This window comes from Perognathus longimembris, chromosome 27, assembly GCF_023159225.1.
Source record: "Perognathus longimembris pacificus isolate PPM17 chromosome 27, ASM2315922v1, whole genome shotgun sequence".
Lineage (NCBI taxonomy): Eukaryota > Metazoa > Chordata > Mammalia > Rodentia > Heteromyidae > Perognathus > Perognathus longimembris.
The window spans coordinates 3,040,447-3,062,679 of NC_063187.1; the positions used below are offsets into that span (position 1 = coordinate 3,040,447).

Genomic DNA, 22,233 nt, shown 5'->3' on the forward strand with positions numbered 1-22,233 from the left:
TGTGGATTCTGTTTTGAGTCTTAGGCATAGGTCAAGAGCCAATTTTGTTTTCTACCTGTGGACAATTCTGTATTAGCCAGCCTGCTTGCCTTCCTTCCTCCCTTCCCTCCTTCCTTCCATTCTTCCTTCCCTCCTTCCCTTCCTTTCTTCCTTCCCTCCTTCCTTTGTCCTTCCTTCTTTTTTCCTTCACTTTTTCCCTTCCTTCCTTCTTCATCTTCCTTCCTTCCTTCATCCTTCCCTCTTTCTCCCCTTTTATTTCACTTTCTCCCTCCCTCCTTCTGTCTTCCTTTCTTCTCCATTTTCCTTCCTTCCTTCCTTCCTTCCTTCCTTCCTTCCTTCCCTCCCTCCCTTCCTTCCTCTTTCTCTCCCTTCCTTCCTTTCTTCCTTTCCTCTTCCCTTGCTCCTTCTCCCCCTCTCTGACTCTCCTTCCTTTTCTTTTGCCAGTCTTGGGGGTTGAACTCAGGGCCTGGGCGCTGTCCCTGAACTCTTTTGCTCAAGGCTGGTGCTCTACCACTTTGAGCCACAGCTCCACTTCCAGTACTCTGGTGATTCATTGGAGATAAGAGTCTCATGGACTTTCCTGTCCAGGCTGGCTTTGAACCGCGATCCTCAGATCCTAGCCTCCCGAGTAGCTGGGATGACAGGTGTGAGCCACTGGCTAGTCTTTCATCTTTACTTTGGAATCTGCAGTTATTTTGCACACATACACACTCAAGCGCACATTTCTTTGGGCTACCATTTCTAGACTGCTGTTAACTTGGTGGTGTTGAACCAGTCCATCAGTAACCATCAGTCCAGGTAGGGCAAAAAGCACCATTAAGTAGAAGTAATAAGTGCAAAGTACTAGGTAATGGATCAGAATGTTGGACACCTGCACTGTGTCAAGGAGACTAAGTCATGCATTTCTGTCCTCCGCCAATGGTTCGTTGTGTGACCTTTATCCAAACCTCAATGTAAAGTTCTGCAAATTGTCATGTGGGATTTACTCTGCAATTCTGGCTTAATTCATTCACAATCGATTTCCAGTAAGACCTTCGAGAAGAGCAAATAAATGAACACCAAAAACATACAGGACCCAACATGAACCCATTTCTCCTGGAGTAGAAAGTGCTAGAATAATTCAATTTAGAAATGGTCTTTGACTCAACAGTGGCTAAACGGCATTCCCAATCTTAAATATGAATTTGCCCAAGCAAATTATATATAAAAACAGGGCATGTAATAGACAATTCACGGAGAATAGGAAGACAATTCATGGGGAAATCATGAGGGAAATAAGTGACCTAAAAACAAACAAAAAGGTCTTCAAAGAGTTCACTGTTAGGCATTGGTGGCTCTTGTCTATAATTCCAGCTCCTCAAGAGGCTTAAATCTGAGGATCAAAGTTCAAATCCAGCCCAAGCAGGAAATTCCATGAGACTATCTACAATTAACTACCAAAAAGTCAGAAGTGCAGCTGTGGCTCAAGTGGTAGAGTGCTAGCCTTGACCAAACAATGCTTAGGCCTTGAATTCAAACCCAGAACCTACACCCAAAATACTATATATAATATCTATTATGTTATATATACTATTATATGTATATATATTATATATACTATATATTATATGTTATATATAACTATATAGATAACAGCTACATATGTATATATAATAGTTCACTATTTATGTGAGAAGATGAAAGGAATCCTGTTTGGTTTGATAAGACAAAGATATTTTGTTATATATATATGATATATATGATATATATAAAACAGTTCACTAGTTATTATGTGAGAAGATACGACACCAATATTTTGAGAAGATGAAAGGAATTCCATTTGGTTTGATAAGACAGATATTTTGTTATATATATGTACATATATATAGCAGTATCTACAAGAGTTACATATAGATCGCAGTTCACTACTTAAGTGATAAGACACAGATATTTTGTTATATGTATAACAATACATATAACAGTTATGTGCGTGTATATATACACACACACATATATATATATATCTTAAACAGTTCACTACTTATTATGTGAGAAGATGAAAGGAATTCCATTTGGTTTGATAAGATGGAGATATTTTGGCTTTTCATTACTAGGTGCTGAAATATTCACACCTGAAGATTCTCTAGTAGTTTTATTTTACATGTATTAGATGATAAGAGAATGCACAAAATCTCCGTTCATTTTAGGCTGAAAGTGCACTGAACTCTTAGCTAGCCTTCAGCCAATGGGCAAAGACCATTTATTCATGTCATGCAAATCGAGCAAGGTGTTCAGTCCCTTCTGCCTCCCACTCCCCATTTAGGATTAATTTACAAGATCAGGAGAATGGGGGATACCAAGAACTCCCTCCCCCCAAAAAATACACTTGCCATTTTTGAATTATCCCATTTCTATTAGTTTAGAGTTCTTCAACTCACAAACACTCCACTTCAATAAAGCAATCCTTTTGAACTTCAGGCTTTATTTACAAATGACAATTTTTTCTCATCTTTTTATTACTTAGAAAATAATTTATTTACTTTTTTTTCTTCCCCAGACAAAGAATAGACCTGAGTCCTATTTTTTTTTTTTTTTACTTTTCTAGAAAGTTCTCTGGGAAAGCAAGGCAGAGGCTATGGGGGATGGGGGGTAAGGAGGGGAGTTGGTACTTATCAGTCTATAGACATTTAAAATAAACGATCGGACGGCACATTTCATGTCTGCTCATTAGTATTAATGGGGTTGCAATGGCTAATATTTGGTCTGTAAATTCCACCCAACACCGAACAAACAACATTGGGTGGTATGTATTTAGAAAAACGAATGCTTTCTTTAAAATATAACATGATGAGATTTCTTCACAGGTTAGGTGAGCATACAGTGAAAAAAAAATCTATACACAATTCCTGCCTTCATCAGATCTTATGAAAATGCAGAAGAAAACTTAACATCTAAGGGGGAAGAAAACAAAGCAAAAATAGTGTCACCAACCAAGGGAAAAATGACATTCTCAAGTGTTAGCTTCCTTCGCAGAGAAACACATTCCAGAAGCATGCTAAAAATTAAGATAGAATATACAAAGAATACAGCCAGACATTTAATTCACAGAGATCTACTCATCTTATTATTTTTCCCCTCCCATCCATAGTTCTAACTACACAGTTATTTTTTTCCCCTTTTGGGAGCTAGAAACTTCTTCATTTGGAAAACCTGAGTTTAGCTAAGGGCACCTCTAAATAGGCTCATTATAAAAAAAAAAAAAGTAGAAATTCCAACAAATACATTGGCACCTCAGGAAGAAAGATCTGGAATCGGAAGGAAATATATTAATATTGCTGTAGCAAATACCACAAGTAGAAAACATCTTTTTCACATCCTCAGGTTTCTAAATATCCTTTGAGGTGTACAAAAATCTGGGTGTCTCTTGTGTAAAAATGTCCATTGACTTCTAGCTTTTCTAGAATGGCCTTTTAATTTAAAAATGACAAAAGCGTATTAATGGACACACTTCGGGGGAGAGAGAGGCTCTTGAGGCTTTGATAATGATGATTTGTCTGAGTCCCTTTACCTTAGGATGAAACCAGACCATTTCTTGGATTTAAGAAGTCAACTGGCTCTTAGCTCAGTGTTTCAAGTTCAATTAAACAAAGGCTCATCTATATTATAGTTTCAATTTCCCAATAGTACTGTCATCAAACTTACTCTAGACCTACAATTTTTTTTTGCCCCTGTCTTTAGAGTTACTGGTTTTTGTTTTTTTTTTTTTTTTTTTTTAACATTTTAGATGTTTTTCCTGACGTCAGAGCTGTTTGGTCATAAAGGGGGCGGGAGGCAGGTTAATTTTAAGTAAGAAGATGGCTTGCTTTAACCCTTCCTTCCTTTATTTGCAAGGAGGGGAGAATGCTTAACTTCAATGAGAAACGGGTTCGAGTCACAGTAAATCTTACACAAAGTCAGTGACAGACGCGATTCAGAATGCGCTGTATTAAAAAAGAAAGTCCTGATGCTAACCCTCCCCATGCCAAAATATACCGAAATAGATGTTAATTCTTCAGGTACAGTCTTCAGCCATTTGACCCCTTTCACATTTCCATTCCTTATTAAAAATTATCCTTGAAATCACATTACCTTTTCCTTTGAAATTAGATTCTCTCTCTTTTTTTCTTTTGCCTAAGTTGAGAAAAAAAAAATGCCAGGGATTATTGTAAAATCATGCCTTGAAAAGAATCTATTATGTTTGGTTGAGAAACAAAGTGTGTGTGTGGGTGTGTGTGTGTGTGTGGTGGTGTGTGTGTGTGTGTGTGTGTGTGTGTGTGTGTGTGTGTGTGTGTATCCTGGGCTCTATCACTTGAGCCACAGCTCCACTTCTGGCTTTTCAGGATTTTCCCTGCCTGGGCTGGCTTTGAACCATGATCCTCAGGTCTCAGCCTCCTTGAGTAGCTGAGATGGCAGGTGTGAGCACTGGTTGCCCAGCTTGAAACACAGATTTTTTTTTAATGCAAATAATTCTATGACTTTTGAGAGAGTCAAAAACTTTTGAGAGTTCAAGGAAGCTAAGATGGTTTAGCAATCGAGTAAGTCCTATAGACACACCACATGAAGAGAAGTGAGAACTGAAACAGGCTTGGAGAGAAAGCTTGGAAACTTGAGCTTCCCTAAGTTTGATATTGGTTAAGAAAGTCATGAACACTTGTGAAAGATTAATTTGGGAAGGGGGGATGTGTTGTAGATAAAGACCTCAAATGTATTCAGTTAGCAAAAGTTACTATTGGGGGGAAAAAAAAGCGACTGTTGAATTATTTTGCAGTTTCACCTATTAATTAGCAAAAAATATGTGTATCAGGTTATCATTTAAATGAGAAGAGGCAAATGGCGATCCACAGAGTTCAATGAAAACAAATCTCACCCTGTTTCCCGGGCTTGAACTTATACCTACAATGTATAAAAACGGTGATTAAAATATTACTTTATAAAAACGTTTCCCTTTTCACTTCCCCCCTCCTTTTTTTTTTTTTTTTAAAAAAAGAGGAGTTCACTATCTACAGAAACAAAACAAAACAAAATCTTTATATTTACATCAAGGTAACGTATTCATGACATATATAATAATAGGAAATAAAATATTGAAACGAATATCCATTTTTTCCTTTTAAATAGAGGTTTTTGGCTCACAGCATAAACAGGTGTAGATAAACAAAATCAAAATGACAACAAACAACAGCAAAAAGAAAACAACCCCCTCCCCCCAAAGATACCATCTTTCCACACTAGCCCAAATCCTTCCATCATTCCCTGCCTAATCAAGTACGCCACTCCCTTTTATTTCTTATTATCTAGCCCAGAGTGGAATTTCTCTTTGGCTGGGTATTTTTATTATTTTAAATATTCTCCGACACATTTTGGCAGTGAATTGAGAGGACACAGGATTCTGACTGCGGTGAAGGCATCATCTTCCGTGCTATTCCTTTCAGATCTTTACCCATAAGGAATGACACTGCCATCCCCAATTTCCTAATTGTTTATGATCAAATCGGTTCTCTTACACACCCTGTCCTGCAGAGGCGAGGCTGGCGCGAGAGCGCCCCTGCGTGGTGACCAGCGGTACTGCCAGTCCCTGTGGCTTAGGACTGGTCTTGTATCTGCAGAGGAAAATCTTTATGGAAGGTGGGATTTGAAGAGGCATTGGGCATGGCTGTCTTCAAAAACAAAAACTACCCAGGGTGAACGTTCTGCTATTTGTTCTCACACGTATGGAGTCATTGGATGTGGCAATGCTGTTGTTCTCATCACACAACAACTCTATACACACACAGCCTTCCACTGTGCCTCTCTCTCTCTCTCTCCTGTGTGTGCACAAAGTTGGCAGGTTCTATCAGAATCCAAATAATAATTCTCTAGAATATTCATCCCTGGGTACAAAGAACAAATCTACAAATCTTCTTAGTGGGTTCAAAAAAAAAAAAGAAAAAGAAAAAGAAACACATTGGGTGCCCAGTTTCCATGCTAAACGGCATCATTTTCCTTGTGATATCTTTTTTTTTTAATTATTAACCCCCACCCTAGAATTCTATCACAGTGACCCCCTACCTGTCTGAATAGAAACATTACTACGTGGTGAAGCCAAGTCATGTTGTCTTTTGGCGTGTGTGCACATGCGTGCTTGTGAAAGTACATAGTGCATGGCTGTGGGAATTTACTGTATATAGACATACACACACACATATATATTTTTTCCTTAACAAAAAAAAATTATTCCTTCAGAGCCGATGTTGCAATGTATGAGCTTCTTTGGAAGCAAAAATAATAATAATAATAATAGTTTCCCGCCATGTACCTCACTGTAAAAAAAAAAAAAAAGAATATATAAAAGGTGAGGAATTCCCTTCCCCGTCCCCTACACACAAAATGCCTTCGCCATTTTGCTTCTTCGTCTTGGGTTTCTACAGTGTTGTGTCTACGATTGTACTGGCTTGAAAAGAGTCTGTGTGAGGAATGGAGGAACAACTACTAAAGTAGTTTGGTTCTGCCTGGGGGTCACAGTGCAGGTCGTGGAGCTGAGGTCTCCTGGGTCCTGGCTTTGGCTTCGTCTTCCTCCTCGATAGCTTGAATCTGGTCGGCCGCAGGCTGCTGTCCAGCTGGGGCCTCGCATGGCTTTTCCGCCCCGGCTGTCCGCTGTTCTTCCTCGATAACTTTTCTCCACATAGCGTGATTCTGCAGGAGGTGCTGGGTAATTTGGCAGTGGATCCTCCTGGTCTTGAAGGTTCTCTTCCCTAGAGACAGACAGAAGACACAACACGGCTGACATAAGCACAAGAGGAACGATGGAAGTCCGTCCTTCCCACACAAGAACAGAAGCACCAGGAGATTGCATCTCTCCCTTGCCTGATTTATGTCTCAATAGAATGACAGTTGGGAAATGGAAAGATGGCAGGAATGATGACACTGAGACACAATGGTAGGCAGGGGTGACTATTGGGCAGTGTTTAAATGAGGTCCTACTGGTTCTCATGATTCATTCTACTCATTCAGGGTCTCAAGACTTCTTACCTGCATCTTGGAAGGTCTTCCGTTTTCAACCTATATATTCAATAATTTTTTTTCTTTGACAGTCCTGGGGCTTGAACTCAGGACCTGAGCACTGTCCTTGAGTTTCTTTTGCTCAAGGCTAGCACTCTATCACTTGAGCCACAGCGCCACTTCTGGCTTTTTCTATATATGTGGTGCTGGGGAATTGAACCCAGGGCTTCATGCATGCTAGTCAAGCACTCTATACCACTTTGATACTGGCTAATCTTGGACTGTCTCCGATTAACCACATAAGAATCTGGAAGTGGAGCTGTAGCTCAAGTGCTAGAGCAACCAGCCTTGAGTGAAAAAGCCAAGTGCTACACACACACACACACACACACACACACACCAATAGTAATTTTTTTAAAAAGATGACTGAATTTCTGTACTCATTTATTAGTCAGGCCTTCAGTTCCGAAATAATAATCACTTGAAGGCCTACATAACAAGTTACAAATATGTTATAGCTGTTATTATTATTGGCAGTACTGAAGTTCGATCTCGGGTCCTCACTCTTGCCTGACTTGCTTGCTAAGCTGGCCCTCTCCCTCTTGAGCTATAGCTCCAGCCCTACTTTTTGCTTGTTATCTAGGAAATGGATTCAATTGAACTCTTCTGCCCAACCTAGCCTTACATGGAGATCTTCCAGCCCGTAGTCTCTAGAGCCACTCTAACTTAGCAGGCGTGAGGCTTAAAGAAAGCTCAAATCCGCTTTCTTTTTCCTTTCAGGACAGCCTTCCCGAGAATTAGTATTTTCTTACTCATGCTTAACCAAAAGTTTGCAAGGAACATCTGGTCTCCGGATTTAGACTGAACAGAACAAGGTGGAACCAAAGTTGTTCCCAAGTAAATGGGTGTCGATTAGAATCTGCGGGTGATCAAATGTATTTAGTAGCCCAATTGTTCAGGGCTTTTAGGAGGAGAAATCAAGAGCCTTTTATTGTGAAAATACGAAATGGGGTTTAGACTTCATTAGAAACCTCTTAGCTCACCATAGGAGACTTCGTGATTTAATTATGAGTGGGAATAAAAGCAGTCTGTCCCTAGGACAGGTAATGAAACATTTTATTCTGAGTTTTCCTGGGAGTGTTCCAAGTTTTTCCCAAGGACAGAACTTATCAGTGCATAGTTAATCGAATTTAATTTTTTTCCTCCTGAAATCTAAGTATCGAAGTTAAGCCAAGGTAGTCATTAGGAACTGTAAAATTAAAATTACTAAGAAGAACAACAACAACAGAAAAACTCCTAAGAACAAAAAGCAATGGAAAGTGTGTGTGTGTGTGTGTGTGTGTGTGTGTGTGTGTGTGTGAATCCTGGGGCTTGAACTCAGGGCCTGGGCACTGTCCCTGAGCTTTTTCATTCAAGGCTGGCGCTCTACCACTTGAACTACAGTTCTAGTTCAGGTTTTCTTTTTTGGTGGTCCATTGGAGATGAGAGTCTCATGAACTTTCCTGCCCAGGCTGGTTTTGAACCACGATCCTCAGATCTCAGCCTCCTGAGTAGCTAGGATGACAGGCTTCAGATACCAGAGCCTGGCCATTGATAGTAACATTTTAATCAAGGGGTTTTGAAATATCCTGAGGTGATACTTCGTCTATGTGAGGAGACAGAGCACACACTGGGACAATATTTATCAAGGTCGCCACTAAGGTCATGTTCATTTTCGAATCGTGCTTTTAGGCAAGATTTGGGCAAGAGAAACAAGAGAGTATTATTATAGGGATGAAGAGAAAAGAAGGCTGTCAGAGACAATAGAAATTAAATGGGGGGACAAGAGGAGGTGAACAAAGGCAGCCGTGGTCCTCACTGGACACGATGTGGGAAATGAACTCGACAACTTGTGGGTGGGGACGGGAGGGGGAAACTGGGAGAGAGCGAGGGAAGAGGGGACACGGTACACAAAGAAATGCACTCACGACCTGACTTACAGAACTGTCTCCCCTCTGTCCATCACCTTAATCACAACAGTAAAAAGGTTTTAAAATATATGGATTCACTTAATGATCACAAGTGACAAGTGACATGATCTTTATGCCAAGTCACACGCCCCTGTCACCCAGATAACGTGAACAGTCCCAGCCATGGCTCCTTGCTTCTTTCCACCTCAGCACCAAGAACCTACTGCACGCAGTAGTAGCAGAGCCAACACTTAGGAAAACGTAAGCCGAGGCTGGGTGCGGTGGCTCACGCCTGTCATCCCAGCTACTTAGGAGCCTGGGGTCTGAGGAACAGGCTTCAAAGCCAGCCCGGGCAGGAAAGCCTGTGAGACTGTCATCTCCAATGAACCACCAAGAAACCGGAAGGGGCGCTGTGGCTCAAGTGGTAGAGCACCAGCCTTGAGTGAAAGAGCTCAGGGACAGCGCCCAGGCCCTGAGTTCAAGCCCCAGGGCTGACAAAAAGAAAAAGAAATGAATAGTAATCTGTGTGCATTGTACAATCTCAGTTTTAAAGGCACTCACTATTGCTCGTGTACATGTCTATGAGTACACACACACACACACACGCATAAACACGCACACATGCATCCTCCTCCCTTTCCCCCTCCCCCTCCTCTTCCTCCTCCTCCTCCTCTCTGCTTCCTCCCCGTGCTCCACCTCCTCCTCCTCTTCCTCCTGACACCTTTGCTGGGCACATGGCGCCACTGTACATGCCACACGCTGCGGCGATCGTGCTATGTGAGGTGAGCACGGATCTATTTATTCCTAACGCTATGCGGACTCAAACACAACCCAATCCGTGCGAGACCCCACTTCCACCCGAGCCACGAGCCACGCGGAGGGACGGAGCCCAGGGACAGGGCTCCTTACCGGGAGGTTTGCTATTTTCACAGGTTTTGTCTTCGTGTGTTGCTGCTCCTTCCTCCTCCTCGTCCTCCTCGTCTTCCTCCTCCTCCTCCTCCTCTTCCTCCTCCTCTTCGGGGTCATCCGTGTCGCTGTCCTCCACCCACTGTCCCGGCATGAGGCCGGCCGAGTCGTAGGAGTTACACAGAGGCCCCACGATGTGCGAGATGAAGGATTCTTGCAGATTGGCCAGCTGCGGGGCGGAGCGGTCCATGAAGGGGCTGATGGGTAAACCGAGGCTGGCCTCTTCATCCCCCTAGAAACAAGGAGGTGGCGTGAATGAGAAAGGGACAGGGTGGGAAGCAACGTCGAATCCACCTGCCACGGAACACCACGCCCACTCGGGGGACCACGGGTCCATGTGCAAATTCCTCTACACGGTTGCTAGGAGACGCTTCTGTGATGGCTGACATTCCTAGAGACTTACTCCAGACCACTGACTAGCTGCGTCAGCTCCAGTGTGGGCTGGGGCGTGAGCAGAAGGAAACAGAAGAAGGTGGAGTTTAATGTCCGGGTGCGGGTGGCTCCCACCTGTCATCCCAGCTACTCAGGAGGCTGAGATCTGAGGATCGCGGTTCAAAGCCAGCCTGGGTGGGCAAATCCAAGAAACCCATCTCCATATAACCAACAAAAAGCCACCCGTGGAGGGGTTGGCTCAAGTGGTAGAGCACCAGGCACGAGTGGGGGGAGGGTGGGAAAGACAAGAGAGCAAGTGTGAGGTCCTGAGTTCAAGCTCTAGGACCAAAATGTGCAGCTCAATGTCTCGGCAGGTGACAGTTCTCATCAGGGCCAGGGTCCCGGATGTGAGAAAATAAGCAGATCTTCAACAGCAGGGTTGAGAGAGAAACATGTAGAATGGGTCCTTTGGCATCTGTCTGGACTGGCAGAAGGCTTTAAATAACTTACGCTCAATTCTAGTTGCTCTCTTCCCCCAGATTCTGTTTGAATTACATCTGTGACTTTATATATATATTTTTATATGATATATAGTATATGATATTTTATGATATATAGTACATAATGCTATTATATTAATGTATTTATATAATTTATATATAATATATTAATATTATATAATATATTACATATAATAATTATATAATAACATAATATAATATAATATTAATATTATAATTCATATATAAGATTAATATAATATTAATATATTATATATAAATTATATAAATACAATATAATAGCATTATATACTATATGTCATATAAAATATATATTATATGAATAATATACTATACCATAATATAAAGGACACATATAAATATATAATATAATCATATAACTAAATAATATAAATAGCATATATAAATGTTATACACACATATCCATATATTTTTATTTATGTAATATACATACATATACATATGACTATATACACACATATAAATACACATATGTATATGTATTATGTATGTGTGTGCATGTGTGTGTATGTATGTGTGTGTGTGTGTGTGTGTGTGTGCCAGTACTGGGGGCTTGAACTCAGGGCCTGAGCTTTTATTTTCTTCAAGGCGGGTGCTCTACCTCTTGTACCACACCTCCACTTCTGGCTTGTTGTTGGTTCACTGGAGATAAGAATCTCACAGGCTTTCCCCTCCCCCCCCGCCGGGCTGGCTTTGAACCCCGGTCCTCAGCTCTCAAGCCTCCAGAGTAGCTGTGATGACAGGCGTGAGCCTCTGACCCGGAAGCTCTTCTATACATGACACAAGGGGAGGTGGTTGGGAAGCGGAGGGCGTGGCCTGGTTACCTGCTCATAGAACTCATTGACAATGCCCTCCGTCCACTGCAGGTGGAGCTCTTTGCACTTGGCCGGCCCGTTGATATCCGCCAGCTTGATGCACATCTGACACACCAGCAGACGGTCGTTCTCATTGGTCCAGTCAATCCCCACGTCATCATTCACCTGCCGGAGGACAGAGGGGCACCGGGGGAGGAGACATCAACAGGACAATTATCTCCCGATCACACACAATGGCAACCTCAGCTACTGGAAATAACACCCTTGGCCCGCATCGGTGAATAGTAAATAGCTCATTTATTAATAGTCCATTGGCAGACTGTAGTAATTAAAAGCAACATGCCTCTACAGCTCTAGCCCCTGAGAAAAAAGACTGAGTCTAAACATGAGGCCCTGAGTTGAAGCCTACCTAGGTAGAGGCAAAAAAGTAAATAAATAAAACAAAAAAATCCAACAGAACAAAAAAAGAACACCTCAGTAAAATAATAAATGGTAGCTAACAATAGCTGTGAATTTTAGAACAGATAACAAATGCCACACCTAAAAAGATGCTATTCGGAACACATGCCAAATGGCAACATATAAGATCCATTTCTAGCAAGACAACATAGCTACGAATCACACATTTCCCTGAATGGGCAGCAACTTCAAAGGAACCCATAATAGTGGTTAGACTTTATTACTGTTGTTTTTGTTCCTTTACAAAATCAAGTATAATACACACACACACACTACTTCAACTTCTTAGATTTTCACCTTCATACCATTCCCTTTCCTGGGAGATAATCGATTTCATTTCAATTCTGCATTTGACTTAGGAGCATGGCGTGCAGTGGAGGTTTTAGGTTTTTTGGGGGGTGGAGGGGGGGGGGAGGGAGTTTCCATGTCTTTCCATGAGCTTCTAGAAGGAAGGTGTGTGAAGCCCCCATTACCTTGGCATTGAATTTGGCGACAAAGTCGAAGTGCTTCTTCAGGTCGGTGGCTAGAATGGCTTCAATGACAAGGAAGCGGAAATGCTTGAACTCCACGTGGTCAAGGTTGGCTAGGAAGTTGTACTCGGGTCTAGACATGAAGAGGCTCCAGGCGGCGGCGGCGTGATGGTTTTCTAGCACGGACCGGTCGTTATACAGCACGGCCTGGGCCGGGGGAACAGAGTGTCAAGGTGAAAAGAGAATCACACAAATCAAGGGGAACACGCAAGGCTTTGAGGGTTTTTCTCTTATGGTGGCTGGTGGTGCAAGAATCATTGGTGGTTGAGCCTCCAGCTCATGCATGTAATCTCAGCTACTCCGGAGGCTGAGATGTAAGGACTGAAAGGTTCAAAGCCAGCCCTGGCCAAAAAAAAAAAAAGAAAATTCCATAGGAGTCTTAATTAACTAGCAAAATGCTGGGAAATGGAGGTACGGCTCAAGTAGTAGAGCACCAACCTTGAGTGAAAAAGCTCAGGGACAGCCCCTAGGTTCTGAGTTCAAGCCCCACCACCGACACAAAAAAGAAAGAAAATTGAAATACACGTAGGAAAATCTGGATGTTAAATTATGCTGAGATGGCTGCTTATTTTTTTTTAGGAAAACGAACTGGAGTTGTCTGAAAGATATGTGAGAAAAAGATAGCGGTATTTCTGGGGAAACTGGGATATTGTATTTTATTTTTCATTTTTTATATTGAAGCAGTTGTACAAAGGAATATCCATTCAACAAAGCAGTGATCCCTTTCAACTCCACCCTTCCATTCAATTATCATCATTTTGTGGCATATGCATTAGATTTTAGGACTACAGCATTCTGCCCTACATCCTCTCTTCATTTATCTGTGACCAGGACTTCTTTCCCTTCCTTTCCCTTCCTTCCTTCCCTCCCTCCCTTCTTTCACTATCTAGAGAGTTCAATGAAATGCTAGAATACAGAAGAGAAACATGGAAACATAGATGAGTATGAAAAAGGATAAAATGCAAATAAGGTAATAACACGGAGCCTGGCTGGCTTCCACATCCTTTGCAAAGAAGAGAGTCTCCAGATGTGCGAAGACCTCGTCCAGCTGCCTAAATCAAAGAGCTTCTGATGAGATTTTTTTCCTCGCATCCATGGGAATAGCTCTAGTCACTGATTCACTTTAGATTCCCACTTAAATATACAGTGAGATCATTTAAAAAATTAAAGAGCTACTCATTGGTTTTGAAATTTATGCTGGAAGTCACATTCCGTTCGCTCCTTAAATGAATGAAGTAAATTGATATTAAGTTCCCATCAACCATTGAGAGGAGGGGAGGGGAGGGGAGACAAGGAGAAGGGAAGGGAGATATGGGGGAGGGGACATTGATCGAGATGCATGGTCCTCATCAGTTGACAAGTTGAATTGAACCTTGTTTGTTCAACTCCTTAAGACAGAAAATAGATAGACAGACAGGTAGATGGATGGATGGATGGATGGATGGATGGATGGACAGACAGATATGGATAGGTAGGTAGACAGGTAGGTAGACAGATAGACAGACTAAGAGGTAGATAGAAAAATAGATACAGATAGACAGAGATAGGTAGATCGAAAAATAGACAGATAGGTAAATAGAAAAATAGACAGACAGATGGATAGATATGGATAAGAAGGGAGGGAGGGAGGGAGGGATGGTTGGATGGATGGTTGGATGGATAGATGGGTGGGTGGGTGGGTGGGTGGAAGAATGGGTGGGTGGGTGGATGGATGGGTGGATGGTTGGATGGATGGATGGGTGGATGGTTGGATGGATGGATGGATGGGGGTGGATGGATGGATGGGTGGATGGATGGGTGGATATGGATAGATGGATGGGTGGATGGATGGATGGGTGGATATGGATGGATGGATGGGTGGATGGATGGATGGGTGGATATGGATGGATGGATGGATGGATGGGTGGATGGATGGATGGGTGGATATGGATGGATGGATGGATGGGTGGATGGATGGATGGGTAGGTGGATGGATGGGGGTGGATGGATGGGTGAGTGGATGGATGGATGGTTGGATGGATAGATGGGTGGGTGGATGGATGGATGGATAGATGGATGGATGGGTGGATGGATGGATGGGTGGGTGGATGGATGGATGGGGGGATGGATGGGTAGATAGATGGATGGGTGAGTAGATGGATGAATGGATGGGTAGATGGATGGGATGATGGATGGGTAGGTGGATGGATGGGGGTGGATGGATGGATGGATGGGTGGGTGGGTGGATGGATGGATGGATGGGTGGGTGGATGGATGGATGGGTGGGTGGATGGATGGATGGGGGGATGGATGGATGGGTGGGTGGATGGATGGATGTTTGGATGGGTAGATAGATAGATGGGTGAGTAGATGGATGGATGGATGGGTGGGTGGAGTGGATGGATGGATGGATGTTTGGATGAATAGATGGGTGGGTGGGTGGGTAGGTGGATGGATGGTTGGATGGATGGATGGATGAGTGGTTGGATGGATGGATAGATGGGTAGATGGATGGGTGGATGGATGGATGGATGGATGGATGAATGGGTAGGTAGACAGGTAGGTAGGGAGGCAGAGATAGATATAAAGTAACTGTGGAATGATAACTACATGGATCTATAAAGAATGATGGGTTGATGGGGATGTATTTCCACTCTACTTAAAGAATCTTTACATTTTTTCTTTTGGGTGGCACGGGGATTTGAACTCAGCGCCTCATACCTGACCGGTGCTGTACCACTTGAGCCATGGCCCCGGCCCGTCTTTTTGCACTCCTTGTGGTTTACATTCCTCTGAGGTCTCTGTGCTTTTGTGGGGCGGCTGGCTTTGGGTGGTGAGGCACCCCCCCCCACTCACCCCTCAACTCGGTTACCACCACGGAGGCCCAAGCTGGCCTCTAACTGCAATCCTCTAAATCTCTGCACCCCTCCCAGAGGCTGGGATGACAGGCGGGAGCCCCAACACCGCGCCTCAAAACCCCTTCCATCCTTAGAAGTTTCCAGAAAAGGGATGTTTGTGCCTGGGTGGCATTTTCTCTCTTCTGGGGGGGGGGGGAACCCCATCTCCTGCCCCCTGAGCCGGCCTGGTTCCCCTCCCCCCCCCCCCGCCCTGGCCCTGCGCCCCTGTCGCGGGTCCCCCAGTACCTGGGGCGCCCCAGTGGCCACGAGGAAGGCGTTGGTGCGGCCCGGGTGGTCGTAGTCGTGCATGGCGGCGGCTACGTAGAGCGCCATGAGCTCGAGCGCGGGGATGTTCCCGCACAGACTCCCGTAGCGCCCGTCCCGTGCGCCCAGCATCCGCGACGACACGAAGCCCATGCGCCCGCGCGCCAGCGCCTCCGCGTCTGCGGGCACAGGGATGGGCACCGGGATGGGGATGGGCACTGGGGATGGGGCACCGCGGATGGGGATGGGGGACCAGGGATGGGCACTAGGGAGGGGGCACCGCGGATGGGGATGGGCACTGGGGATGGGGGACCACGGATGGGCACCGGGGATGGGGATGGGGCCACTGGGGATGGGCACCGGGGATGGGGATGGGGTCACTGGGGATGGGCACCGGGGATGGGGATGGGGTCACTGGGGATGGGCACCGGGGATGGGGATGGGGTCACTGGGGATGGGCACTGGGGATGGGGCCACCGGGGATGGGGGCATTGGGGAAGGGCACTGCGGTTGGGGATGGGAGCACCAGGGATGAGGGCATTGGGGATGGGCACTGGGGATGGGGAAGGGGGCACTGGGGATGGGCACTGGGGATGGGGGTACCACAGATGGGCACTGGGGATGGGGATGGGGGCACTGGGGATGGGGGTATTGGGGATGGGGCACCGGGGATGGGGGCACTGGGGATGGGGGTACCAGGGATGGGGCACCATGGTCACCACGCCAGGGGCCCCGCGCGCACCTGCATCACCAGGCGCACCGTGGTCGCTGAGCACCATGGCCAGGCCGGGGATGGGCTGCGTGGTCAGGTACCACACGGCGTGCAGCACGTCCGTGGCGTGGACTCGGTTGTGATCTGAAACCAACCGCAGGGATCGGTCACCCTCGGGGGGGATGGGGGAAGGGGAGGACCACGAGGGCCCCACACCCCACACACAGCCCCCCACCCCCAGGTCCTCAGACACCCCAGGGCCGGAGGCCAATGACCCGGTGACTCCCCTTCTGCCTGCTCAGAGGGTGGCCTGGGACACAGGATCGAATCCAGCCCTAGACAAAAGTCAGTGTCCCGGCCTCTGAGGAGTGACCCACCTGGGGACCTTGTGTGTATTCATCTAAGTCTATGTGTGAATATCAGAGCCCGGGCCCTGACCTCTTCCCTCAGGGAGTGCGCAGAACAGTCTTTCTCTGCCGGTCAACATCTACCAGGCAAAGCTCAACAAAGCATCAACTCGGGTCGAGGAATTCTCACCTGGTTCACTAATCCTATTATTGCTCTGTTGTTATTAGTATGTATCCATCATCCTTTTTTAAAATGTAATACTAATGTGGATCTTCTTAGCCTTCTCTAGAGGAGTGACGGTTGTCTTTTCGTAACCCTTGGCTCATTTCACTTAATAAGAGTGTAAAAAAAAATAATCCTAATAAATAATAAATAAATAAAGTAGACAGAAGGGGAGGTTGCGAAAGCAAGCAATGGGAGGGAGGAGAGAGAGAGGACAGGAGGTGGCTGATGAGAATAAATTTATTTCTTTCTAGGCTTATATTCCGAGACCTATAAAAATAGTATGATAATGCCCAACAAAATGCTCTATTTCTAGACCTAAAAACAACAACAAAAAAGCGCGCATCACGGTGCTCATTAAAAACCATTTAAAAAAAATAATAAAAAGGAGGTAAGAGGAGGGATGGGTTAAGAAAGGGTAACGCAAGGGGGGTGGGGTGGAGGAGAGATGGGGAGAAGGATGGAAGGAGTGACTTGGATAAAGATATATTGTCCTCGCCAACTGACCCGTTGGATTGAAAGCCCCTTTGTATCAGCATGGCAAGATAATTCAAAAAGAAAAACAAGAGGCACTTAGTAGGGCGCTTAGCGGCTCCCGCCTGTAATCCCAGCGACTCGGGAGGCTGAGAGCTGAGGATCACAGAACGAACCCAAGCAGGAAAGACTTCCTCCAATTAGTTACCAATCAATCAATCAATCAATCAATCTGGAAGTGCAGAGAGAGAGAGAAGAAAGAAGGAAAGAAAGAGAGAACGTGTTTGTGAATATATGTACATGGCTCTGGATATGTTCATCCATGTTTCTAATTTAGATTTTACTTCTCCATCGGAGAGAAAACATGCATGCGTTTGTCTCTCTGGCCTGCCTTACATCACTGAGCATAATTAAAAACGGTAGTTTTGGAAAGCAATCTAGATCTTTGGGGAGCTTGGACGGCAGGCTAAGTTTTTTATTTTCTAAGTTTAGGACAAATGTCTGCTTTTGTCTCTGTTCTACCACGTTACCCTGGGGACTTACTTAAAGGTCATTTTCTTATCTGGAAAAGAAGACGGATGAGATGTCTCATTTCTAATCTGAAAAATATGCAGATACTAACAGGGCCAATTTCACAGTAAGCTGACAACAAGTCCCTATAGGGAAGAGATTTGTTGTTGTTGTTGTCAGTTGTGAGACTTGAACTCAGGGCCCGGGTGTTGTCCCTGAGCTTTTATTTACTCAAGGATACTACTGCTCTACCACTTGAGCCACAGCTCCACTTCCAGTTTTCTGGTGGTTCATTGGAGATGAGAGTGTCAGACTTTCCTGCTCAGGCTGGCTTTGAACCACGATCCTCAGATCTCAGCCTCCTGAGCAGCTAGGATGACAGGCGTGAGCTACTGCCTCCCAGCTCCTATCTTATGTCTAAATTGAGGCAATTTAATGTTCAATCAACATTCCACTGAGACATTCAAGAAGTTTTTGCACTTCTCCTTTTCTCTTAATAAAAGATGCCCTTTTCAAGATTCTATTAGGAAACAAATTTAGTTTCTAATATATCAATGCATTATTCAAGCGGATTCCACCCCATTTTCATTTTAGCACTTCTGTGTGGCTTTTGTTTTCTCAATTAATTCTGGATTCATTCAAACAGAGCCATTTAGAAAAACAATTCTTTAGGAATACATGGTAAAGTTAATTAAACATGCAGGGATGTTGACAGATGCTAATTATAAAGGACAAGAAGCAAAGCTTTTATTACATCCCCATTAGTGGAAATGTAAAACCCCCCAACCATACATGCAGCCTTATGATTTAAAAGTGATCAGCCATTAAGCCAGAGCTTTCCTGAGAGAGATAAATAAATTCCTAGGGAAAGATAACGCCAGCTTGGAAATTCCATCTGGTGACTAGCGGTTCCTTAAGAGTTCTCAGTGGCTTCCTGCCTGTATCAGTTTATTTATGTAACTCTTTAACCTTTCAGAAATCACCAAAACACTTATGTCAATGGCTGGCCCTCAGCCTTGGGAAAATCGCATTAAAGAAAGCAAAGCTTATCTTCAGTTCCTTTCAAACAAACCCTGTTTCGTATCTCTCTTGCCCATAGCTTCAGCCGGCAAACTTTCTCAAGAGATCTCAGTATTCTTAAACTCCTGCCCCTCCTGCCACCCCGCTACCCCAGTGGTCTGATTTTTCTGTCTTGGGTTCTATATTTTCCTGCAAATCTCAGGAGCAGATTGAATTCTCCATTTCTATTACGCAGTGCCATTCTAACACCCAGGCGGGCATCATTTCCAAAAACAAGGGGACTGCCAAGTGCGGTGGCTCACACCTGTAATCCTAGCAACTCAGGAAGCTGAGATGTGAGGATCGTGGTTCAAAGCCAGCCTGGGCAGAAATATCTGTGAAACTCTCATCTCCAATGAACCACCAAAAAGCTGGAAGTAGACCTGTGGCTCAAAGTGGTAGAGCGTTATCCTTGAGCAAAAAAGAAGCTCAGGGACAGCACTCAGGCCCTGAGTTCAAACCCCAGGATTGGCACTGGTGCGCGCGCGCACACACACACACACACAAAGTTATGACATTTAATCCTACCTAGCCACTGAGAAATTCACAGTGATTTAAATTCTAACAGTGAACAAACACTGTGATCTCCATTTTCTGGACTAAGCAATGAGCAGGGGACATAATTAAGCCCAGCTGTCAACCAAGGAGCCAGGCCACACAGTCCCTAATTACTGACTATCCGGTCCTACTGAGTGTCTGCCCATTTGCAATGCTTAGATCGCTGCCAGCAATCCACTAGCTCATGCCCCTCCCCTCCTCCACCCCAGGCAGATGGGGATCCAATGGCAGGTCACAAATCACCTCTACTTACAAGGAATGTCTCGGTATCCAATCTCCAACGCGTGAAAATAATTCATAAATTCTCTAAGGGGGATCTTAAAAGCTTCGAAGAGGCCCATGTCTTCAAAGAGTCGGTAGGAAACCTGGTAGAGAGGCAAAGACGCTATCAACCCATCCCACGCCGTCCTACAAGGTACCTGCTAGGAATGGTGCACACAAACACAACCACCGGATGAAAAAGGGTGAATTTCACTGGGCACACCATATTGTTTTCTTTTTCCTTTCATTCCCCCACCCCACCTCCCCCCAGGTGATTTGTTGGAATGGCCATGTTAGTTCAATTCAGCTGCCCTAATGTCTCAGTACAAAGAGAAGGAAAGTCTGTTCCAGAACAACAACCAAAAAATAAAGAAATAAAAATCCATCCCTTTTCTACTTCTAAACTCAAAACGAGTGCTCGACCATTTGAACCACACCTGTACTTCCACAGACTTTCCTGCCTGGGCTGGCTTTGAACCGTGATCCTCAGATCTCAGCCTCCTCAGTAGCTAGGATGACAGGCGTGAGCTCCAGGGAATCAGGTCTCTCTACCTGTGCCTCTCCGTGAAGTCAGACACGTGTGATGCATTTCTTACCTGGCTGAGAATACGGCCACATTTTCTTCCTATATTTTCCACTAAGTCAAAAATGGGGAAATTCCAGGTGTTGAGCTGGTCCATTATTGAACCCAGATTATCCATGATTAGAGGCTCAGGGGCAAGAATTGGTTTGTCCTGCAACAGAGATGAAATGACATTAATAGCAGGCACTTTTTCTCCAAGACAAATCCTGTCTTCAAGCATTCAATTAGCAACTGTCATGATCTGAAATAAACAACTGAAAACTCCAGTGTGAACCGTGTGTGTATGCGTGTGCGTGTGTGCACATGTGTGTCTTGGTTGGGGCTTGAACTCAGGGCCTGAGCTCTGTCCCTGAGTTTTGTTTTGTTTTGTTTGCTCAAGGCTAGCACTCTATCACTTGAGCCACAGCTTCACTTCTAGCTTTTTGCTGGTTAATTAGGGATAAGAGTCTCACTGACTTTCTTGTCCGGGCTGGTTTTGAACTGTGATCCTTGGATTTCAGCCTCCTGAGTAGCTGGGATGACAGGCGTGAATCTACCAGTGCCCAGCTCACCAGGGTGAATCATAAGAAACAAGTATAGTAAGATAAACAAGATACTGACCACAGAATGAAGCGGGAAGCAGTAAAAGCAGATTCCGTTTTGGGGTACCTGCTTGTCCCTCATTTATAATTTTGTATGAAAAACTGTCCTTTCTATCAATGTGTGTTGCTTAAAAGTTCCTGTTTTGGCCTGGTGCCTTGGCTCTTGTTAAGGAAAAGAGGAACCGCTTTGGGATAAGAAAGGATTTGTAAAATGTCAGGTTCTTATCTTAAACTGGTTTCTTTTGAAGATGGAATTACCACACACTCCAGACTGTTCAAGAAATATCAGAGGGTGCCAGTGTATTTTGAGATGACTTGTGTACTGTTAATCTTATTTCAAAATCACCTTGTGTAACTACATCTTACCCTATCCACACTAGCCAATCAGGAACAGTGTGAGCCTGAGCTCAGCCAATCAGATCAGAGGGGCAGGGCCTGCTGCCTTAGGGGAAACATTATGTAAATGTATCTTACCCTATTCAAACTAGCCAATCACGAGTAGATTGTGAACCTGAGTTCAGCCAATCAGAGCAGAAGGGAGGGGCCTGCTATGTTAGGTATAAATAGGGGAGCACTGGGTCTGCTCTGTGTGCTTGCTAGTCAGATTTGTGCTGATGGTGCTGAGACAATTTAGTTTCCTGTCTATCCTTGTGACTCCAATGGTTCTTGGAGGGCATATTTATGACAACTTGGGCAAAATGTGAACGTTTTTCCCAGAAGCTAACAAAAACTATCTTGGGTCTGTTGCGAACTTCTCCAAACAAACACTCAAAGATGGTAGAATATAGGGAAGTTATATGCAAGTCTACTTCTTTCTAGATTTATGAAAACTTTTCTGGGATAAAGGGGGCTTCTGGTTTATATGGGACTCTTGAAAGAAAGCAATGAATCATGAGGGAAAACAGCATACCAACTGACTTTATGCACTCCTGCATCAAGCCCACATGAATTCTGTAGAAGAAAACTGTTACAGGGTCCAGAACTTTAACTTAAGTTTTGGTCTGCCATTTACTGAGATGCATGGATTATGAAAATACACATTTTTAAGCTGCTGGGAAGTCAGGTGCTGGTAGCTCATGCCTGTCATCCCAGATGCTCAGGAGGCTGAGATCTGAGAGTCATGGTTCAAAGCCAGCCTGGTTGGGAAAGTCCATGA

General features: G+C 44.5%; 1 protein-coding gene across 1 annotated transcript in view; it reads right to left on the reverse strand.

The window, feature by feature from the left end:
* Window positions 1-4,636: 4,636 nt before the first annotated feature.
* Pde3a (phosphodiesterase 3A) overlaps window positions 4,637-22,233 on the reverse strand; it is a 128,527-nt gene continuing 110,930 nt past the window's right edge. Inside the window, exons 9-16 of the mRNA XM_048335154.1 lie at window positions 20,510-20,647; window positions 19,906-20,017; window positions 16,512-16,625; window positions 15,752-15,948; window positions 12,573-12,776; window positions 11,650-11,805; window positions 9,855-10,143; window positions 4,637-6,749 (exon numbers count right to left, since the gene is read on the reverse strand). Of these exons, the coding sequence (XP_048191111.1) occupies window positions 6,514-6,749; window positions 9,855-10,143; window positions 11,650-11,805; window positions 12,573-12,776; window positions 15,752-15,948; window positions 16,512-16,625; window positions 19,906-20,017; window positions 20,510-20,647 (1,446 nt within the window). The 3' untranslated portion in view covers window positions 4,637-6,513. The remainder of the gene's footprint in view (window positions 6,750-9,854; window positions 10,144-11,649; window positions 11,806-12,572; window positions 12,777-15,751; window positions 15,949-16,511; window positions 16,626-19,905; window positions 20,018-20,509; window positions 20,648-22,233) is intronic.